The 22748-nt window shown below is 43.7% G+C and overlaps 1 protein-coding gene across 4 annotated transcripts in view; it reads right to left on the bottom strand.

Annotated features, from left to right (window-relative positions):
* Prom1 (prominin 1) overlaps positions 1-22748 on the bottom strand; it is a 107386-nt gene that overhangs the window by 39430 nt on the left and 45208 nt on the right. For all 4 annotated transcript variants that reach the window (XM_021161787.2, XM_029477913.1, XM_029477915.1 and 1 more), the window contains exons 4-9: positions 21837-22042; positions 13613-13733; positions 11665-11728; positions 10366-10455; positions 3753-3970; positions 657-731 (exon numbers count right to left, since the gene is read on the bottom strand). In XM_021161787.2, coding sequence (XP_021017446.1) covers positions 657-731; positions 3753-3970; positions 10366-10455; positions 11665-11728; positions 13613-13733; positions 21837-22042 — 774 coding nt within the window. The remainder of the gene's footprint in view (positions 1-656; positions 732-3752; positions 3971-10365; positions 10456-11664; positions 11729-13612; positions 13734-21836; positions 22043-22748) is intronic.

The following is a 22748-nucleotide window of genomic DNA, read 5'->3' on the forward strand; positions in this document are numbered from 1 at the left end:
TGGCTATCCTGGAACTCACTTTGTAGACCAGGCTGGCCTCGAACTCAGAAATCCGCCTGCCTCTGCCTCCCGAGTGCTGGGATTAAAGGCGTGCACCACTACGCCTGGCAAGACGATGTTTTTTTAACTGGATAAATCAGAGATCAACTCAAAGGCTTTTCAGCCTAGAGGAAAGTCTTTTGGAAAGTCCGAAGAAAGATAAAGCCGTTGTTTGCACCAAGGAAATAAGAACCACGGACCATTGGTACATTAAAGATGTTGAGCAAAGACATTCAAGGGGGAAACATACAAGGTTTTTTGTTTGTTTGTTTGTTTGTTTGTTTTTAAGTAAAAGAGAAAGTATATAAAGGCTAAAACCACCAAGTCACAGATAAAGGAGAGGGAGAGAGAAGTGAGTGCCAGGCTGAGGGCATAGTTTATGAAAAAGCATAACGTTTAGAAAGGAAATAAATAAAATGAAGTCAGTAGAGCAGCTCCTGGGCAGAGCAGGGCAGCACTCTGTCTCAAGAATAAGGTTAAGTCTACACTGTACCCTCAACTAAGCCCAAGAACGCAGAGGTCAAGGCCGTCATATAATCTCACTGCTTCCTATGTTCCTATGTACTAGACTGCCCTTGATGTAGAGTAAGCTACCTTAGGTGTTCCAAGGAGCATACCCTTTTGACGAAGCTCTCCAGATCCGTTTTGTCGACATCAGTAACAGTGTTGAGTTCTCTATCCACTGATGGGAGCTGGAAATTTATGAAAGAAATAATAAAAAAGGTGATTAACCTTCACACATGCTCATGTGTTGGTGCACACACACACACACACACACACACACACACACACACAGACTCATCTCATATCCAGGTCTCAGGATGAAACAGAATAAGGTTTGGGGAAATCGTATTCCGTTCAAAGTGGCATCTATGAGAACTGATTTTTAACGTTTTCAGTCTTGCTGTAGGCAGCTAATGAGGTACAGGTAAAATATGTGTGGCTGCTAGCACAATTGCTAGTGCTGAACATATCTAGTGAAGTTATAAGCAAACTTAATAAAAATCACTTTTAGAAGTAAAACGGGGGTTTAGACGACAGTCTAAATGAAGTGAAACACGCACCAGGCTTTGGGTTGGCTCCTCTACATGAAACAAAACAAACAAGTAAACAAACAAAGAATACTAAAATCAAATAATGCAGCTGGTGGTTTCATTGGATAGAAGTCTGGAACCAGTTTTCCAAGTCCAGAATTACAAGTGGGTTCCAAGTAGAATAGCTCTTGGCACCTGGGACTCAAGCCCTGGGGCTCCCACCATGACACACATCAAGGACACACCACCAACTCTTGAAAGAGGTTCTTGGTGAATGTGGAGAACTTGTCTCATTATGAGAAGCCACACATAAACTTAACTGAAGGCCACTCCCTTGAACAAGTGGCATATTCAAAAATGCCAATGTCACAACACAAAAAGATTGAGAAGCAAACCCCATATTAAAGAGGAAAGAAAGACACAATTCTATCACAACACAAGATCAGGACTTGCAAAGAAGTGTCAGGAGCCATGTAGGATTCGTTAAGGCTAGCAGGTGGCCTTTCTGGAGGTGGCCCACCATTTTCACATGGTCTGCGATGGATGAGTTTGATGGCAAGGTTCAAAGAGACTTCATGTCAGGATTGTTCCTTGCAGCTGATATGCCTTTCCTGTCATTATTAAATGAATATAATAATTCCCTGGGTTCCTGGGATGTAATAATTCTGACTGCCTGGACAGAGAAAGGAGAGCTAGCAATACATTTTTAACTTAATTCCCCGCTGCTAGGCAACAGGTGCTAATTGTTCAAGCCCGTGGTTTTTAACCACAGAATCAAGAAAGTTTTTAGGATTTTTTTTAAAGAAGTTCTTGGCAAGCACTCAGTATAGTTAGAAAGCTAGAAGGCTAGAGACCATCAGTCTTTAAAGCTATCTCTGAAACCACCAGTCCTTAAAGCTACCTCTACATCTAACTCTGTGTCCCACTTCAGCCCACTCCAAGCCAGGCAGGATATGGGAATTTTCATTAAAAACTTGACATCAGAAGACACCATGTAGAGTGGACAGGAGTAATGTTTTGTGTTCTGTGTCCTAACTTTGATGTGCACATGATGATTGATGACTGTGTTACACAAAGTTTAGAAACATGAAACTACTTAGCTATAAAAGGGATAGGTCAGCATTTTACCACAAACGTAGTTTTCAAGAAAAGAACTGTATACAATATTGTATAACAGTATGAAGAAGCAGATAAAGCAAGTGGGACAAATTGTTGAACGTCAGTGTCCTCCAGTTTAACTGTCAACTTGACATAACAAGCATCGGTCGCCTGAGAAGGAAATCTCAGCTGAGGGGTTGTCTAGGTCAGACTGACCTAGAGCCTGTCAGTGGGGCATTATTTTGATTAGGAGCCTATGTGGGAAGACCCAGCCCACTGCAGGGGGCACCATTCCCTAGGCAGACTGTATATGAAAGCTATGTAAGTAAGTAACAGCAAGCCAGCAAGTAACGTTTCTTAGTGGTTTCTGCTTCAAATTCCTGCTTGAGTTCTGCCTTTATTTCCCTTAAGGGTAGACTGTGATCTGGAAGTGTAAGCCAAAGAAACCTTTTTCTCCCCTAAATTGCTTTTGGTCAGAGTGTTGTATTACAACAACAGGAAGGAAAGCAGAACACTTGGAAATGGTATCCAAAGCCACAGAAGGAGTGCCATGGATTTACAACTTTCCCACATGTGCAAAAGTCATATTAAAAAGCAATAGTTCTACGTGTGGTAGTATATGCCTGCCTTCCCAGCATTAGACAGCTGAAGGCAGGTGGTAAAAATTTGAGGTCTGCCTAGATTGCTTAAAAAGTTCCAGGCAGGTATGGGGCTATTATGAGACCCTGTCTCAAAAAGGCAAACAACAAGGAATAAAACATTATCCTCTCTAAAGATCTATTCCAAATAGCTAAAATAGAACTGACCTATTATAATTTCCAAAATAATTCAGCAGATATGCAATGATAGTATATGTGAAGTCTTTAAAAAAAATCAACTCATAAAATATGAAGGTGAGAAAAAGTATGTTAAAATGTTATTTTATATAGACAGTGAATGGTAATATAGCTAAATATATTAATTATAATTAATATCACAAATATGAAATTGTATGCATCGCATCTCAAATGGGAGATAAATTTTAGAAAGTAATGGAATTGTCCATTCTAGCGTATGTGGTTATTATGCCTTGTTTTGGGGTGCTTTTAGTATTTTATTTTACATAGGTGTATTGGATGTGCATATGGAGGTGTGTACACATATGAATGCAGTGCGTGTGGGGAACAGGAGAGGACAATGGAGTCCCTGGATCTGGAGTTATAGGCAGCTGTGAGCTACTCAAGTGTTGGAAACTGAGCACAAGTCTTCAGCAAGAGCCGCAAGTGCTCCAACCTGTGGAGCCTTCTCCCACATGCCAGTGTGCCAAGTTTTAAAAACTATTTAAACATGAGCTTGTATTCTGCTCTTTTTCTATCTGAACTTACCTTAATAAGCCATCAAATGGCACAGAACTTTTCAACAGCCCCCTCTCCTTCATATTGTTTACTTCCGTTGCATCCATTCCAGAAAAGTGATTAAAGGTCCCGAAAAGAGTCCCAGAGCACCAGGTGTTACTCCTTGCCACCCCAAGCCACTGTGCACCCAGCAGGTGCACCCAGTCTTAGCCCTGATGAGCTTCCTCTCGTGCTCACACCCACTCACCTGACTTGAATTGAGGTTGCTCCCCAGACTGCTTAGGCTTGGTCTGATGCTATCGCAGATCTTGCTGGCTGGATCTGAAGTACAGTCACTGCTGCTGAGTGAATTCTCGATGCTGTTTCTCACAGAGGTCAGGTTGGTATTGAGCTGGGTGGTTGCATCTTGGAGACTTTTCAGGCTGCTGTTCATGTTCTGCAGGGCATCCTTGGTCTGTTTGATGGCTGTAAGAACATAGCTAGAATCAGAACTGGCCAGAAGAGTATCTCAAAAAAAAAAAAAAAAAATCCTGAAGATGAGCTCAGACAGCTGCAAAGGACAATTGGACAGGACACACAAGAGAAACCAGAGCTCCTTGCCAGTCCCTTCACCCAGTGCATCTCCTCTCCACCAGGTCTCATTTATTAAGCAGGAGTCGAGCACAAACTCAGGGACATAATGGGGACACCTGAAGTACCACTATCAGGTCAACAAAGCAGTTTAATTCACTTAAGAATCAACTACATCGCCGGGCGTGGTGGCGCACGCCTTTAATCCCAGCACTCGGGAGGCAGAGGCAGGTGGATTTCTAAGTTTGAGGCCAGCCTGGTCTACAGAGTGAGTTCCAGGACAGCCAGGGCTACACAGAGAAACCCTGTCTCAAAAAAAAAAAAAAAAAGAATCAACTACATCTGTACACGGGCTACGAGGATTAAGAGAACAACCATTTACCAGACAGAAATGGGCAGGTGGCAGGTGAAGGTCTTGAGGGAGGTCAATAAAAAGTCATTACACATACTTAAGAAAAAAGCTATCATGAAAGTTGGCGGATGGCACACAAAGTAAAGGTGATTGCTGCTGACAAGCTGAGGTCAGTCCCTGGGATCCACATAGTAGAAGAGAATGAACTCTTTTAAGCTGTCCTCTGGAGTCTAACATCTGTACCCCCACCCACTCACAAAATAAATACAGACACACAGTAAATATATAAAGAAGAAAACATGGCATAATGAACCCCATTATTTTTTATTAACTTTCAAATTTTTAAAAATTGATGAAACAATACACACTGATATGTAAACCTGAAGGGAAGGAGTTATCTAAGTAAGCCCTGAAGATAAGACATGGGGGTGAAGAATTTGGAGTCTACCCTTGTTGCAGGGTTTTCCTTGTCCAATTACATTAGTGCAGAGGAGGCCTGTGATTGGACATGGAAAAGGGAAACAGTGCTAAGAGGGCAGAGAGAGGGAGGGGGAGTGTGTGTGTGTGTGTGTGTCTCAGGAGAGAGAGAAAGGAAGATGGCGATGGACATGAATCAGCATGCTTATGGTCTTCTTGAGCATATGAAGCTCAAGAAGAAGGAAGACCAAAGTGTGGATGCTTCAGTCCTTCTTAGAAGGGGGAACAAAATACTCATGGAAGGTAGAGGGTGGAAGAGACTTGGGAGAAAGAGAGGAGGAGGAGGGGAAAAAGGGGGGCAGGATCAGGTATGAGAGAAGACAGTGATGGTATACAGAGGATCAGGAATTTGAACAGAGCTGTGTAGCAATGGGTGATAGGGAACTGGGGGTAGCCACCAGCAAATCCTAGATGCCAGGAAAGCAAGAGACCCCCAGGACCCTATGGAGATGAGATTAGCTGAAATTCCCAACAAAGGGGAGGGAGAACATGTAGAGACCGTATCCAGAAGTTAGGCAAGGCCCCTGGTTGAGGAATGGGGCCACCACTCATTTCCAAAATTTTAACCCAGAATTGCACCAGTCTAAAGGAAATACAGAGACAAACTGTGGAGCAGAGACTGATAAAAAGGCCATCCAAAGACTGTCCCACCTGGGGATCCATCCCATATTCAGTCACCAAACCCAAACACTATTGCAGAAGCCAAGAAGTGCTTGCTGACAGGAGCCTGATATAGCTGTCTCCTGAGAGGCTCTGCCAGAGCCTGACAAATACAGAGGCAGATGCTCACAGCCAACTATTGGACTGAGCATGGGGACCCCAATGGAGGAGTTAGAAAAAGGACTGAAGGAGCTGAAGGGGTTTGCAGCCCCATAGGGAGAACAACAATATCAACCAACCAGAACCTCCAGAGCTTCCAGGGACTAAGCTACCAACCAAAGAGTAGACATGAAGGGACCCATGGCTCTAGCCGTCTATGTAGCAGAGAATGGCCTTATCTGGCATCAATGGGAGGATAGGGCCTTGGTCCTGGGAAGGCTTGATACCCCAGTGTAGGGGAATGCCAGGGTGGGCAGTTGGGAGTTGGTGGGTGAGGGAAGCACCCTCATAGAAGCAAGGGGAGAGGGGATGGGATAGGGTGTTTCAGGAGGGGAAACTGGGAAAGGGGATAAACAGTTGAAATGTAAATAAATAAAATATCACACACACACACACACACACACACACATGTCAAGAGTACCACCAAGTTCATGGTACACAGGAGACAAGATGATTAGAACAGTCAAACCAAACTCCTCAAAGGCAACAAGTCTGAGTTTTCTGTGGTGAGCCCTGAGGCCCAGAACAGAATCTTAATCTTTGTTTTCCTGATTTGTTTAGAGTGTAGAATCCCAGCTGGAGACTAAGGAGGTAATAAAATCTCTTTTCTACAGTGACTTAGAATGGCACAAAGAAAAGGCAAAAAAGTTAAAGTAGGAGCTATTGTGCTTCTCTGGCCAGGTGAATCTTCCTTATCAGGCATTTCCTCTATCATTCACAAAACAGATATGAGAACATCGGGATGCAAAGAAGTGACTCAAAAAAGGGCAGATTCCCTTAAACAACTGGTGACTCCTCTCATCCCTGGCAAACAAGAGTGTATACACACAGAGAAAGACACAGGCCACAGGCACACACACACACACATAAAGACAGAGTCAGAAAGACAGAGAGAGACAGAGAGAGACAGAGAGAATATCAATCTGTGGCAAACTCTAAGGGGCCTCAGTTTACCCAGCTCCTAGAGAGCTGGATCACCCTGACACCCTGTGGGTTTAGGCTTTGTTCTCACAGGTGGTAGGTAGGCCTCAGCTCTTAAGAGATGTTAACTAGCCTGACTAAGCTTCCGGTACTGGGGTGTACAACCCCTGACCAGGTCTCCAATTCTATAACCTTACCCAAGTAAAAATATTTCGAAACCTGCTTTAATCTTTGCTCTTGATTTTGTTCCAACCATACCTCAATAATGTTTAAACTGTCACTGAGACTGCCCGAAGTCAACTGTGCACAGTTTCCATCCACCAAGACCCTGCCCAAGCACAGACTGTTAGATCTCAGAAAGTACATATATCCAAGAATGAGCTCACGCTGGACCATAGAAGGGTTTCTGACAGCTACATAAAAGCCAGCATTCCTCAGGAACTTGTGAAAGAGGTTCCCATCCCCCAGAGGAGTCATTTCCCTTCCCTCCTGCAGAAGGCACACATGGGTCTCCATTGACATATACCTATGATGCCTATCACCATAGCAATGTCTGTGCTGGCCTTCAGGGTCCCTCAGCCCTTACTCCTAAGTACTTACTTGTTCATTCCAAAGTACCTGTACTAGCATCCTGACTCTCCTCACCACCTCCTCTACCCTAAAACTCCAAGGCCTGCCCCAGTTGTTCATGGGCTTCTCACCCCACAGCTGCTCATCCTTATAAGCCACATGATTCTTACACACACACACACACACACACACACACACACACAGAGAGAGAGAGAGAAAGAGAGAGAGAGAGAGAGAGAGAGAGAGAGAGAGAGAGAGAGAGAGGCACACCCACCCTGCTCTTTTGCTTCTCTTGGAGACAGCCCTGGCCATGTCCAGTCTACTTTTTCTCTCTGCTCTGGACTCTTCCAGATGCCTCTAAATATCTTCTCTCTCTTACCCACAATAAAACCTTCCCCCCTAATAATGGAGGGACCATCTTGGCAGCTTTTTTACTGTGCCCTATCATGTACAGAAACTCAAAAAAACTATTGACCACTAGCAAAGACAAGGAACGTAGAATTAAACAGAACAGAATGCAAGAAGATGACAAGAGAGCACACGTGTTGGCTTCAGTTGGCTTTATCTCATTGCTCTGTCCTTTGATTTCAGTTACTTTCACTGGAGAAACGAAGAAAGGCACGTGATACAGTGAGCTGATGGCCCAGGAAGCCTGTGTTTATTTAGTCACTGTCTAGAAATATTCTAGCTAATGAGGACTATCCTGTCATGTCCCTGGAAGGGCCCAATGATTATAAATCCATATTTTCTAAGAACTTCAAAGCATGTTATGCCCCTAAAATAACTCAGTGTCATCCCATGATCCCAGACTGCATGCATCTGAAGAAAGCAGCAAAGACCTTTCAGATCCTTAATTTCAGCTCAACTCTTAATTCTTAATTCCAGCCAATCAACATTAGCCAGTCCAAACCTCTTTCCCTTTGTGTGGACTGACCTGCAGCCCACATGTAATGTTCTCAGTCAACTTTTATGTTTCTGTTCTCTCTATATAGTCCATGTGTTCTAGACCCTTAGACCTTAAAAGACCCCCGGAACTTAGCAAAACTGACACCATGATACAAGTACTATTTGGGCCTTGGGACCCAACTGGTGGGCTGCTAAAACAAAGTCCTAATCCATCAAAGTCCATAATTCTGGAAAGAGTCCCAAAATGTAACCTCGCTTTTTGGTTTCTGTCGTTCTGCTTCTGACTAACTGTTCTTGCTAACTGAGGATTTGGTTTTTTGTACCTAAATGCTCTCTCTGAGAAAGGTTTGGGATGACACTCAGGTGTCAAATATCCAGTGTGGTCGGCAGCTGGCTAATGAAGACTTTCCATTGGCTTGAACCCATGTCCAAGTGGTCTTCTCTACCTCATAACACATGAGGAAAAAAAATCCCATTACTGGAATGGCTCATTGAGCAGATGTGACGACACATTGCTGGCCACAGTAGAGACTTAACTTACTCAAGCTGGCCTTAAAACGAGCTTTAATAATATGAGAAGCACAAAGAAAATACAATGTGGGAAGAGGGCTGAAAGATATCTCAGCACTGCTGCTGCTGCTGCTACAGAAGGCTTGGGTTTGGTTCCTGGTTCCCTACAATGGAGGTTTACTCTAACTACAGATGGAAGGGGACCTAATGTCCTCTTCTGATCTCTCCACACATCAAACACATATATGGTGCATATATGTATACATGCAGGCAAAAACATTCATACAGAGAAAATTAATGAAAAAAAAAAAGAAAAAGAAAAGGGTCTTAAAGGTAGGCTACTGTTTGGAAATTAGTATTATCTTTTCTAGAGGAGGAAAAGCAGCTGGCACAGTAGCTCCAGGGTAATGGTGCTGGCTGTACAGGTCTGACAAAGTAAGGTCCATCCCTGGGACTCTCTCAAAGAAAAAGCGAGGGAACCAGCCTCATGAAGTTCACCTCTGAGTGCTACATGTGATGAGTGGTGTACATGTGTGCGTGTTCACATACATGTGATGAGTGGTGTACATGCGTGCGTGTTCACATACACAATATTAATAAATGATGTTATCAAGAAGAGGAGAAGAAGCCGGGCAGTGGTGGCACACGCCTTTAATCCCAGCACTTGGGAAGAAGAGGCAGGTGGATTCTGAGTTAGAGGCCAGACTGGTCTACAAAGTAAGTTCCAGGACAGCCAGGGCTATGCAGAGAAACCCTGTCTCAAAAACCCAAAAAGAAAAAATAAAAAAGAAAAGAAAAAGAAGCTAGAGATGAACATCATTCACCCCAGGAAATGACATTGGAGTGAGAAGAGCAGAGGCAAGCAAAGGAAAATGAGAGAGAGGGAGGGAGGGAAGAAAGAGAGGGAGGAGAGAGGGAGAGGGAGGGAGGGGAAGAGAGGGAGAGGGGAGGGAGAAAGAGAGAGAGAAAGAGAGGAAGGAAAGAAGAAAGGAAGGAAGGAAGGAAGGAAGAAGGAAGGAAGGAAGGAAGAAAGAAAGAAAGAAAGAAAGAAAGAAAGAAAGAAAGAAAGAGTGACTTAGTTTCTGGGTTTCTAGCCTACAAAGGAAATGGTTGGGGATGGACAGAATTGATATCTGAAGATTTCAAAAGGCCGTCCCCTTTAATTAATTATTTAACCCATTTTTGTTTTTTGATTCAAGGTTCTACATAACTCCTATGTAGCCCAGGCTGGCCTCAGAGCCATGGTTTCCCTGACTTTCTAATGCCAAGGTTACAGACTTGCTACCACACCCAACACATCAACACATGTTTTGTTGAAAGTCCAGATAGTAAATGACTTATAAGCTTCGTGGGTCTAATCTTCTCAGAAACCAAAAACTTTGCCACTTCAGCACAAAACCAGCCATCAACCATACATAAGCATATGCACACAACTGTGTTCTGATAAAACTTTATTTACAAAACCAAGTAGCCAACCCCTAACAAATTGGGTCGCCATTACCTCAAATGCCTTTGTTTTTCCAGTACCATAGGTTTAACACAAGTTTTTTTAAAAAAAAAAAAAACCAATACACATACTGAGGCAGCTCTTGTCTTTTTGCCAGACCTTTTTGCATGGCCAGATTATATTTCTCATCCCTACCCACTGGAGAACACGCAAATCAAAGTGAGTGACCCCTGGGAAGCCAGGAAGCCAGGATGGGCTATTCTTGGTCACCTTTGCCACCATGCTTACCTGTTGACATGGCCTTAATCTCTTCGAGAACAGGAGTTACTTTGGGTTTTAGTTGGTCCTTTATTCTGCCTCCCAGCATGGAACCGATGCCTGGATTCAAAGCAAAGGTGTTCATGAGGCCAGGGCTGCTTCTCCTTCAGCTCTCACGAGCTCTCCTCACACCCCAGGAGTCTACCACTGTCTGCAGCTCTGCATCTACACTGGGTTTTCTCCACTGCAATACCACTGACATTTGGGAGTAGGCATTGCTTTGCTGGGGATAAACTGTCCTGTGCACTGCAGGATGGTGAGAAGCGTCCTCTGCCTTGGCCCACAGATATCAGTACCACGGCCCCTCCCCACTCCTGCCAATAAATGCTGACAAATGTCACCTGGTGCTCATAACCACTTAAACAAGCTGCACGTGGACTCAAAACGAGACGTGGTCCAGCAAAGAATGGGGCCAGGCTATTTCTAAAGCCCATTTAATGAGGCACTTAGCAAGGGCTGAACATCCTCTTCTGCATGAAAAACGACTAAAGGAAAGGCTTGGCAATAAACAACATAAAATTGTGTTTGTTTGGTTGTTATTGTTATTGCTGCTGCTGCTGTTGTTATTATTATTATTATTATTACTACTACTACTACTATTATTATTTGAGGCAGTGCTTCTTTGCATAGCCCTGGCTGTCCTGGAACTAACTCTGTATAGTAGGCTGGCCTTGAACTCACAGAGATATATCTAACTCTCCCTCTTAAGTTCTGGGATTCAAGGTGTACCCCACCACTACCTGGCCCTGCAAAGTAAAATTTTAAAACAGAAACCTAAGTCCCCCTACTTGTGACACTGAAGTTAAACATTGAGTGCCCTTTTTTTTTTTTTTTTTTTTTTTTTTTTTTTTTTTTTTTTTTTTTTTTTTTAATTTATGTGGATGAGTGTTTGCCTGTGTATATGTCCAGGTACCACATGTATGCCTGCTGTCCTTGAGGAAAGCAGAAGGCATTGGATATCCTAGAACTGAAGTTATAGATGGTTGTGAGCCTCCATGTGGGTACTGAGAAAAAAAAAACAAAAAAAAAACCTAGGTTCTCTACAAGAGCAACAAGATCTATTCACCACTAAGCCATCTCTCTGGGAAAGATTGGATTTGAACCATCCAATGTCCAGTGGTAAACATACAGTAGTTCTACAGCTTGTCCCGTCTTCCTCCTACCTTCAGTTGCTTCCTCTTTTGGTCTGTGCTTTATAGGAGGGAGGCAGCTAAGGCATCTTCTGAGCCGTAACAACAAAAGTGCAAACCATCTTTCAGTGCTACTCACCATCCAGGTCTGAGAACACCTTGTTCTTGGTGTTGTTGCACTGCTCCACTATATAGTCAATTTGCTGGAAAAGAAAGTTACATGGCATCTGCCCTTTGAGGTGCAAAGTCATTATACAAAGATAGTATTTAAAACTTAAGATTTAAAAAAAATATTAACTCTGAGCACTGTGAAAAAGATATAGCTAAGAGGTGGTGAACGCTCATCTGGTACTCCCACATTTTACCGCCTATTACATACAAACTTATCTCTTGTGCTTACTTACTAAGTATAAACTGACTAGCTGTGGCCATGTCTTATGTCTCATGGTTCTGTGGACCAGCTAGACGGATCATGGTGAGCACTGAATGCATGATCAGAGGTGGGTCTGTCTCTCTCCATACGTTCTTGCATCTTCTTAGTGACCAGCCTGGGTATCTTCCCAAGATATCCTTAGGATCACCATCAAAGAAAGGCTGATAGGTACTCGATGCAAGGCTCCTAGATGTTTCCAACTAAGCCCAAGGTCATGTCCACTGTGCTCCTCTGGTGATAAACAGGTCACAGAGAGCCCAGACTCAAGAAACAATGAACAAGAAGACCTGCTAAAGTTTTGATGCGTGAGTCCATGATATTGACTGTTCCTGACTGGTCTCATCTATGGTGGCCTGCTTCTCTGTGAGGCTGGGTTAACATTCTACTAGGGTTGCCAACCTTCCCAGGGAACACAACTCAGAGTTTACATTTTCATTTCCCTGATTGCCAGAGGTGAAACGTCTTGCTCTGTTTGGAGACAGCTATATTCTGTCTGTCAGTTGCCTGTTCAATTATCTGTAAAACTTGTTAGAGGTCTTCATATATGTTCAACCAGGTTGTTTCCCCAAAGCCGGAGGAATTTACTCTCTTTATAAAAGGATGAGAGACAGCCTAGTTTTCAGGAGCACTGGTGTTACTTTTGGCATTGGGGGGTGGGGGGGTGGGGGTGGGGTTCTGTGGAATCTTTAAGATGTCACATGATAAGCATGAGCCTTTGTTTACATGGTGGCAGAAAGGTAGCTCTACGAGTGCTACCTGCAAAGCCTGGCAGGGTTAAGCTCTCTATTCTCCACCTCCCAAATGTCTCTGCCTTTTACTTCCAGCTTCTTGACACACTTGATGCACAGCATTTTAAGGACAGCGTCAATTCAGAATGCCACACCTTGTTCAAGGATCCATTGTTTTGGGGAGACTCCCCACCAATGCCGGATATCCATGAGCTTCACACGAAGCTTAGGCCGGTTCCTGCTCAGATATTTTCCAAGTCATATTGGGTATAGGCATCAACACACTCCTCGGATGAGGACAAAAGAGGCTTGCCCATCACTGCCTTCAGCCATTCTGCTTGCTGTCTTCCAAAGTGACATGGTGTGTGTGTGTGTGTGTGTGTGTGTGTGTGTGTGTGTTAGAGAGATGTGTGTGTATGTATGTGTGTGTGTGACAGAGAGAAAAGAAAGTCCTTCCTAAGTAGACAGACATACCTACACAGATAATAATAAGCAGGTGTGCATAAAGCTAGTGAATTCTATCTTAATAGTAATTATGTAAATGATAAGGGGTTAGTTAACTATACCCACCAAAGGCAAGAGCATCCATCCAACAATGTCAACAACAACAACAAACAAAAAACAAAGCAACCCACAGTGAGACACTTAAAATTGTTAGGTACTTTTATATGTGCAATGATTTTTGTTATGCCTAAATAAAATAGAGCAAAATAAGACACCTATATCTTAAAGCTATGGAAACCATATTTCCATGCTTTTGTGAACTCTCTGGTTGTGTTTCTTCATCTGCATCATTAAAGGGCAATGGCTTTCCACGTGGGTTCACTGACTTTTTAAAAGGCTTGTCTGAGCTGCTAAATGCACACACAGGTTCTCAGAGCAGCTCACACAAAGCGCCAGGGAACGCTCAGGCTGTAGGTTTTTACCTTTGAGGTTTCAGTCAGGAGTGTTTGAAAGTCTCTGAAATTGCTCTCTGCCAGTTTCTGGGTCCCTCTGACCCGCGTCCTCGTCTGTTGGTTAGCCACAAAGCCATATATAATGCCAAGGCTGTAGGGAAAGAAAAAAGTGTTGGCCAGGATCCAATGTCCTCAGCAGCACAGGAGCCGACGAACAGCCACCGCCACCACCTCCCACTACAGCCTACCCACTAAGACCACCATTGCACACCACCAAAACACAAGACAGGACTAAGGCTCTGAAGACAGATCTCTGTTTAGGATAGAGTACTGTGTTATGGCTCTCATAAATGAACAGTGTTCACAACAAATGCTGGAAGGACAGGGACAAAGGCATAGGCTGTGTCAGGTGTGTGAGTGTGTGTTTATGTGTGTGTGTCTGTCTGTATGTGCTCGCACATACATGCATGCACCTTGTGGGTATATCCTCTTACACCCACACAAACATTATCACGCACCTTAGCTACCCTCATAGAAGAGGGAAATAGCAAAATGGGAAGAGGGACTTGGAATGTCTGATGTTTCTTCATTTAATTGTTAGTTTCTGTGTTGTCCAGATTGAAAAGAAATAAGGTATTTCAGCATTAAAGCACTGTGGGAAGACTTAATGTCATTTCCCTTTTGCTGGGATAAAATACACCCACAGCGGTTTCCTCCCACATGACACCAGGCTATGTCAAGATGACAACTTGAAGTGAACACACCACACATATGAAGTACAAAAGCCACCCAAACAGTAGTGCTAGAAGTGTCCTGGTTCTCTTGCTGAGGGTTGTATTTTCCTCAGGGAAATTCTTGAATATGTACTTATGAAGAAAATACTTTTCTCTACATAAAATACATATCATAAGGGATTCCAAATGCCTTCATATAGCCACCTTGCAGGAAAGACTAGCCTATGTGGAAATTAAAACCTTCTTCCTATCTCAAAAGACTGAATTTAAGGGTACTAAAAGCGCTTGTGCTTATTAGCCACTATCAGTCTCTTGGTTTAAGTTATACAAATTGGTTCATTTGTTGAGGCAGAGCCTCTGGACCTTAGAATTTTATCGGCTGCAGGAGTAAAGGCTTAGCCAGGCGTGGTAGCACACACCCATTATCCTGACACTTGGAAGAGCAAAGTGAGAAGACCTCAGAGCTCCGGACTAACCTGAGCTGCACAAAGAGACCTTGTCTCAAAATTAAAACAAACCCCTCAAGGCAGGGGAGCTAAAAGCCAAACTAATTTTCAATCTGACCACTAGAGGGCAGCAAGGAATTAATAAATAGCACAACCCGTTTTACCCACAGACAGAAAAGACCAAAACTGTTATTTTTGTATCCAGTGTACAATGTGCATATGTTTTATGAACAGGTTAGCAAGTACCAAATAAATCTTGGGAAAACAATATGGAACAGCCTATCAAGTTACCAAGCAATCTCCATACCAGTGGGATAACAGGCATCCTGCTTTTTTGCATTGAAAAAATCCCATGTCACCCAAAACAAAACAACAACAAAAAAACCAACCAAACAAACAAATGAACAACAACAACAAAATCTGAGTCCCAGGACATAGATTCACTCTGTTTAAGAGTACTGCTCCATGGGGAGCCAGAGAAATGGCTCAGCAGGAAGTATTCACAACTGTTCTTCCAGAAAACCCAAGCTTAGTTCCTAGCACCTGAGGGGCTGCTTACAACCAACTGTATTGCCAGCTTGGGGGCATCCAATGCCTCTGGCTTTCAAGGGCATCCACATTCCAGTGCTCATACCCCCCCACACACACATACACACATGGATACATAATCACAAATACACACATATGAACAAATAAACGCACATAGCCACAGACACATAGTAAAAAAAATATATATTCTAAACAAATAAAAAGTACTGTTGCAGCCGGAGGAGTGCTTAGTTCGTATGTGGTATCTCGTTCTTAAAACTTGTCTTCCTGGGACAATAATACAGTTCCTCTCGGGCTGCCAGTGACACTAACATGCCTATGTGGCACATGACATTGCACAGCACTTAACTCAGCCTAGTGAGCTATGGTGGAATTAGGAGAGCCAGAACATGTGACTTGGACCTGGTTCCTCATCCCCACCCCACCTCCCACCACCTCCCCACTCCCCATCCCCCCACTTCACCCACCCCCCCCCCAACCCCTATCCCCACTAACTCCGTAAAGACCTTCTTTCTATCTGAGCCTCAGCCAGCTTGGAGCCAGGGCAGCTTGGAGCTGATATTATAAACCAGCTGGAATCCACCCTAGGATGTATAAACACTGCTCACACTGCAAAGGAGAAGGGCTTGGGGGATGTCCACAAATTCCCTAGGAACTTGTTTATTCTAAAGCTTGAGTCCCATCTTAGTGCAACCTCAGAAAATGAAGACAAAATGTCCTGTACCCTTTGAACTGCCATATGACCCACACTCTGTCCTACACTTATATTTCTATATGAAGCAGACAGTGTGCCTCAGTTAAAATCATTACTGGTGAGCAAGACACCCTAATCCTAAGCTAGGTTAGTGACTCAATGATTTTAGAGTTATGTGCAAGGCACGCATGCACACACAAACACACACAACCAAAAACTGAAACCTGGTGATGTACAAGGGTCTTTATTTAACTAAGCCAGGTTCGAATATTTGGGTTTTGACAAGTCAGAATCACCCCCTAAGTAGAGCTGGTATCCACCCTGGGGAATCAGACTTTCTCTCCCTGCATGCTACAAGCGATCTCAGTCATTCCTTCTAACTGAGCAACAGACCCATTTGGTCATGGAATAAGTCAAAGTGGACCAGGAAGTTCACCACTTCCTATTGACCTTTTCCTGTCTATCCCCATGAAAGGAGCTCTTCCACAGGAATCTGTGATGTCGTGTGTCGCAATGCCTGCTGAGGTTTACTCTTAGTTATACCTAAGTCCAATGCCCCTAAAAGGAGGTCGCAACCACCTCCCTGTCAACTTTGCCTTATGTAGCCTGTCCTCATTCCTGAACGCTTGAAGGTTTGTTCTAAACTTGATCTGCTGACACTTGCTGTGTGCTCAGAGTAGACATCAGAAACTGCCCTTGTCCTTTATTCTATATGACTTTACTCACAAGACAGTCACTCAGATCAACGAACTGCCGTACAACCTTTCGGAAAATATTCTTTCCAAACTTTCCAACTGTCAAGAACGCAGTTCTGGAAAGCCCAGCTAGAGACGATCTAAATCATGCTATCAATAACTTTAACAAAAAAAAAAAAAAAAAAAATCTGTGCTAAACAGAGTTCTGCAAATGATCTCAACAACTTTGCAAGCAAATTTCCAGTGTACATGTTTATGTTTAGGTTAAAAAATGACAACTCCAAGGGCTGGGAAGACTGCTTGGCAGTTAGCAAGGATGCTTTTCCAGAGGACCCAGGTTCAAACCCTAGCACCCACATGCTCACTCTGTGATTCCAGTTCCTGAGGATCTGGCCTTTGCAGGCATCAGGCACGCACAAAATGAACAGACACATGAATATAAAACACCCAAAGATGATAACAACAACAATGTTTAAAATAACAAGTTCAAAAGCCCTCATGGTCAGAAAGAAAGCATGAGAGGAAACAGGGTGGCCTGAGACCTGGAAGATGGCAGGTGGCTGGCAGAACATTTTCTCTGTAGTTCTCCAAAGTAACACCAAAAAGGAACTTCCCAGCATCTACAAACACCTGTAAACTGAGTTCTTACATAAAACCTCCCCATGAGCAAATGCTAGCAACTGAGAAAGACTTCACTGTGTTGACCAATGCTAGTTTCCAGTTATGAGCTCTAACTTAAACCTTTCATTTAAACTAAATAGAAAACGAATGCCTCTATTTGCCGTCGAGCTAGACACTTGCTGTCATTCATTGTATTTTAAAGCAAATATTAGAGCCACATATTTTTTCTTCATTGTAACAGATACCAGTCAATGCCTAGGGCATGAAGACAATGAGAAAAGAATGACCCAAGGCAAACAAGCCATAAAACATCAATGCATGCCCGTCAGGGGAACCAGATGTAACTCTTCTTAAACTACCAAATAGGTGCTTTGGTGTAGTAGAGCAAAATGCCTTCAGAATCTAAGCAGAAGACAGGAACTTTTATTCGTAGGATAAATGGCATTATGAATTGTTTGTATACTGTGGAAAATAATCTCACACACTTACAAATATAGACTTAAGAGCTTTTATAGAGGGAGGGGGAGAGCAGATGTGGGATGGGGTGGTGGTGAAAGTGGGATATCATTTGAGATATAAACAAATGGAATGATTAATAATAATAAATAAAAAATTTATAAAAGAAAATATATGTATATACACACACATATATGCATGTAACAACAATTAATGAAAAAAAGCTATGAATTTGAAAGAGAGAAAGATGGGGTAAATGAGAGGGTTTAGAGGGAGGGAAGAAAGGTGAGAAACAAAAAAGAGCTTTATAGACCAAATCTTTAGAAAATGAAGCAATTTTTCCCCTGTCTACAACCTTCATGAAATTGGCCAGTGAAAAGCCAAACAAATGCTTTTAGCGAGCAGTAACGGAGCTCTTCCTTCTTAAAAGTTACCTATTTAAATTTTAAACAGCCAGATCTCTTGCCATTAACAAAGATGCAAGATACTCTGGCTGGCGGGATACAGACTGATCTGTTTTCTTGAGATGCTCTGCCCTCCAAGCCAGGGGGTGGTCTGCACATCCTATGCTTAGATAAATGTAGAAGCTTTAGTTCTCCAGGATAATTGTTACCAAAGCTGACTTCCGATGCTCTCCAGAAACTTCCCAAAACTCAAGGCATGGATGGGTTTAGGCTATTCTTTTCCTTCTAGATTCATCTTTACCTTTACTTACGTGCATGGTTGTGTGTCTGTGTATGGGTGCATGCAATTGAGTCCAGTGCTCACAGAGTCCAGGAAAGGGTGTTGGGTCCCTGGGGCGAGAGTTACAAGTGGTTGGGAGCTGCCCAGGGAGTGCTTGGACTGCACTTGTGTCCTCTGCAAGAGCAGCATGCCCTCTAAAATACTAAGCTGTCTTCTCAACCTTCTCTTCTCTTACATAGCCTTTGGGACACTGACAAATGTAGTTGTTGACAAGTGTGAAGGAAAGACAAATTATTTTTTTTTTCTGAGGAAGTTACATCTGCTGACCCAGCCAAAGGAGTGGGAATGCAATCCTCTGCAGACTGACAGACAGACAGACGGCAGAATCATGTGGCCAGGTCCCAAGGTTCTCACATTCTAGAGCTGCCTTTAGGGAAAGCTCAAAGGCAGCGTGACCTCCTGACCTCCTGATTTGAGCCTAGTTCTTAATGTCTAGGGTGTGTAGATGAAAAGCATACAAGTCAAATCTGTGGGCGAAGGAAACATGCGGTCTCCAGCTTCCTGGAAACACTAGGGAACCCCTGTAGAGTCTGAAGGGTCTTTAGGCTATAATTCGCATTCCTTTGCTAACTTCCCCTCCCCCTTCCCATACTGCCCTGCTGGGTCTAGTCATTCCTGAGAAGGCTTCAAAGGGAAGTAAGGAGAGAGACAGACACTTCAGGAATTACCAGGGAAAGAAGAGATTTGAATTGTTTGCGGCAGACAGACAAAGCAGAAAAGGTCAGAGATGGAGAAGATATGTCCACACTTTGAGTTCAAGTGAGAAAGGAAGGACTAAGCAGAAGTGCAGGAAGTTGAGGGCACATGTATCCGGGTCCTGTGTGTGCACATACTAACTAACACTTGGTTAATGGTATCCGGGTCCTGTGTGTGCACATACTAACTAATACTTGGTTAATACTAACTAATACTTGGTTAATGTTTATACTTCTAGTATTTTCAGGTAAGCCCTGTCTTTGATCCAGCTGTCACTTCTCTGGGACAAGAGGTACTGAATTGCTTTGGTTGGTGATGGGAAGTCTTTGTTGGTCACGTTTATATCAATTCAATAGGCAACCCAGGCCTGCACTAGTAACTCAGGAGGCAAGCAGCTGAACACCGTCCAGCTCCCCAGGAACCTTCATTTTCTTTACCAGGGACAGCCATTGGCTTCGTCAGTCCCTGCACATAATTTTTTTTTTTTTGGTCAAATATTAAAAGGTGTTTTTCCAAGTGTGGTGGCACATGCCTTTGATCCCAGCACTCTGGAGGCAGAGGCAGGTGGATTTCTGTGAGTTTGAGACCAGCCTGTTCTACACAGTGAGTTGCAGAATAGCCAGGCTATGTAGAGAAACACTGTCTCTAAGGCAAAAAAATGAACAAAGTGTGCTCCCTTTATTGCTTTATCAGATCTGCACATTTCTTTTTCTTGTCATCTTTCTTGCAGGTAGATCTAGATCGGTGAAATCTTTGGTAGGTATATCTATAAGCCATGCGTCCTGGTCAAGCCTTTAATAATGACCCCACTTAAGCACTTCCTCTGGGTTTGGACCCAGAACTTCAATTGTAGGACTTTGCTTTATGCTTAAAGTCCCAATTAGTATGGTTAGACTGCTGCTGAGCCAGGGGTGGTGTTTTCAGAAAGCAGAGTAGAGTACTCACCGCTGAGCCTTGTTGTGACTGTAGCCATCAGGTTCAGGACTGTGCACATGACACTTCATTTCTTTTAGTGTAGGAAATGCTCACTGAGGTCAGGCAGGATGGCTCAGTGGGTAAAGGGACTTACTGCCAAGCTTAACGATCGGAGTTCAATCCCCAGAACGGGCATGATGAAGGTAGAGAAGAGACCCTTTCAGGAGTTGCCCTCTGACCTCTCCATGTATGCACTCTGCTCCCTACCCCACCCTTGGGAGCAAGCACATTTGCCACACACACAATAAATTAAAATGCAATTTTTTAAAAAATCTAAAAAGGTATAAGCATTGGAGAGCTGTGTCACAATAAGGGGGGCCTCTTGGGAGACAGTCTTCAGCTGGGAAAGAGATGTAGCTCCTACAAAACAGCACCGTCTTAAAGGCATGCATGTTTCTGGTCTGCCATCAGCTGGAAACTCTTATCAACAGCGGGAATTACACATGAACATCCTTGGCTTATGAAGGAATTCTCTAGACTTCACAAGCCGGGGCAAATGGCACACTCAAGAAGAGCATTTATCAAAATGACTAGGGAGTTCTTTATGTTCAACAATCTTTACAAATTCACAGAGTTCATGGATTCAACTAGCAAACAGAGGCTCTCCTTCCTGCTTCTGCTCAAGCTGTGAGCCTCCACAGAGGGGTCAGAGGAAGGAGGTAAATGCTTTCAGCCATTAAGTTTGCCTGGGGATGGAGACCTGGCTCAGTGGGTAAAAGTGCTTGCCACAGAAGCGGAAAGACTTGAACTCAAATCTGGGGAACTTTGTGGCAAACATCTGTAATCTCAGTATGCCTACGGGGCATGGGAGGAGAGGACAAGAGAATTCCTGGAAGCTTGAAGCAGCTAACCTAGAGTTCTCTTAGGGAAAAAAACCAAAGAGGCCCTGCCTTAAGCAAGGGGGAAGATGAGGAGTTACTGCCAAGGTTGTCCTGTGACCTCATAGAGGCCATGGCATATGCATACCTGAATTCACACATTCCTGTGTTGGGGGGGGGGGAGCGGCACACACACACAACTTATCAGGACATCTACAAGAGGAAAAACTGCCAAAAGGACCTCTCAGGGAGTAAGGCAGGACAACTTCCAGACTATGCTATTATCTAGTTGACAGTGGCACCCTTGTGAGTCACTTCCACTGTTCCTTTCTGTTTTGTTTCACTTTAGCTGGGTGTGCTGGGGCATGCCTCTTATCCCAGGACTTGGAAGCCAAAATAGGCACACTATTAGATGTTCAGATCCAGCCAGGACTTTTGCAGTCCTTACTAAGTTCAAGGTCAGCCTATACTCTATAGTGGGATAGTGTCTACAAAAAAAAGAGGCTGGGTGTAGTGATACATGCCTTTAATTCCAACATTTTGGGAGGCAGATGCAGCTAGATCTCTGTGAGTTCAAGACCAGACTAGTGTATATGTATATAGTGAGTTCCAGGATAGCCAAATCTACATTGTGAACTCTGGACAGAAGAAAAATGAAAGAAGAAGAAAGAGATGCAGGAGGAGGGAGAAAAAAGAAGAAAGACAAAAGAAGACAGGAGAGGAGGAGGAAGAGGAAATAAAACAAACTCATGGATAAAAGCAGACATTCCCCCAGCTCCCTGCAACACCCTAATGGCAGCTGCCTGCGGTTGGAGACTTGACTTGCCTCATGAGCAGACAAATCACCAGGAGGGAGAGGCCCAAGCACTTCCTCCGGCATGGCGCACTCTGCTTCTGCCGCTGGTGCATCTCTCCGCCGCATTTGTTGCAGCAACGGCACATACAAAAGAAGCAGCCCACCAGAGGCATGAGGATAATGAACAGCAGGCCCAGGATGGTGCAGATAAGAACTCCGATCTCATAGAGGGCAACCTGCAGTGCAAAGGAAAAGCACAGCACACGTCACACAAAACAGGGAGAAGATTCCACAGGTGCTAGCTATTGTGAGGACCCCAGTATGCACTCAGTTGAGGACTTTTCCATTTAGAAACTCTCTGTTGAAGGAAGTAGAGTCCTGGATTACCAGAATGCTGGCCGAGAGTTTCATAGCCCTCTCAATTGCCTGGAAGTTACCCTAAGAGCAAGGTCAAGTGAGAAATGGTTTACTTTCAATTCCAAGGGCATTTTGTTTTCCAGATGACTTAAAAAAATAGCTCTGCATAGAGAGTTGTACATACACAGGGTGCTTTACACCAGGGAGACAGAACAAGTAGAGATTAGGAAAGATTTGAACCATGTTGGATGGGATTGATTAGTGACAAACTCCATGTTTCTAAAAGGATCTCCATGTTGAACGAAGTATAGACATTCTGAGTGACTCAAGCACAAGGCCTTTCTTTACCTTTTCCACACAGACACTGAGAATAACAGTATGGCTCTCATCAGGTCATTGTGAGAAGGAGAGATAACGTATGCTTAAAGAGGAAGTACCTAGGCAATCACCAGGCAGTAGCAAGTGAAGCTTTCTCTGCTGTCCAAGAGGAAGACTCTGCCGTCCAAGAGGCAGACCTGGTGACTACGGGGCTTGGCATTGGCAGCCGGTGTCCACACTGGTCCTGAGCTCCCAGGATCCAGCCTA

This window comes from Mus caroli, chromosome 5 (genome assembly GCF_900094665.2).
Source record: "Mus caroli chromosome 5, CAROLI_EIJ_v1.1, whole genome shotgun sequence".
Classification (NCBI taxonomy): domain Eukaryota; kingdom Metazoa; phylum Chordata; class Mammalia; order Rodentia; family Muridae; genus Mus; species Mus caroli.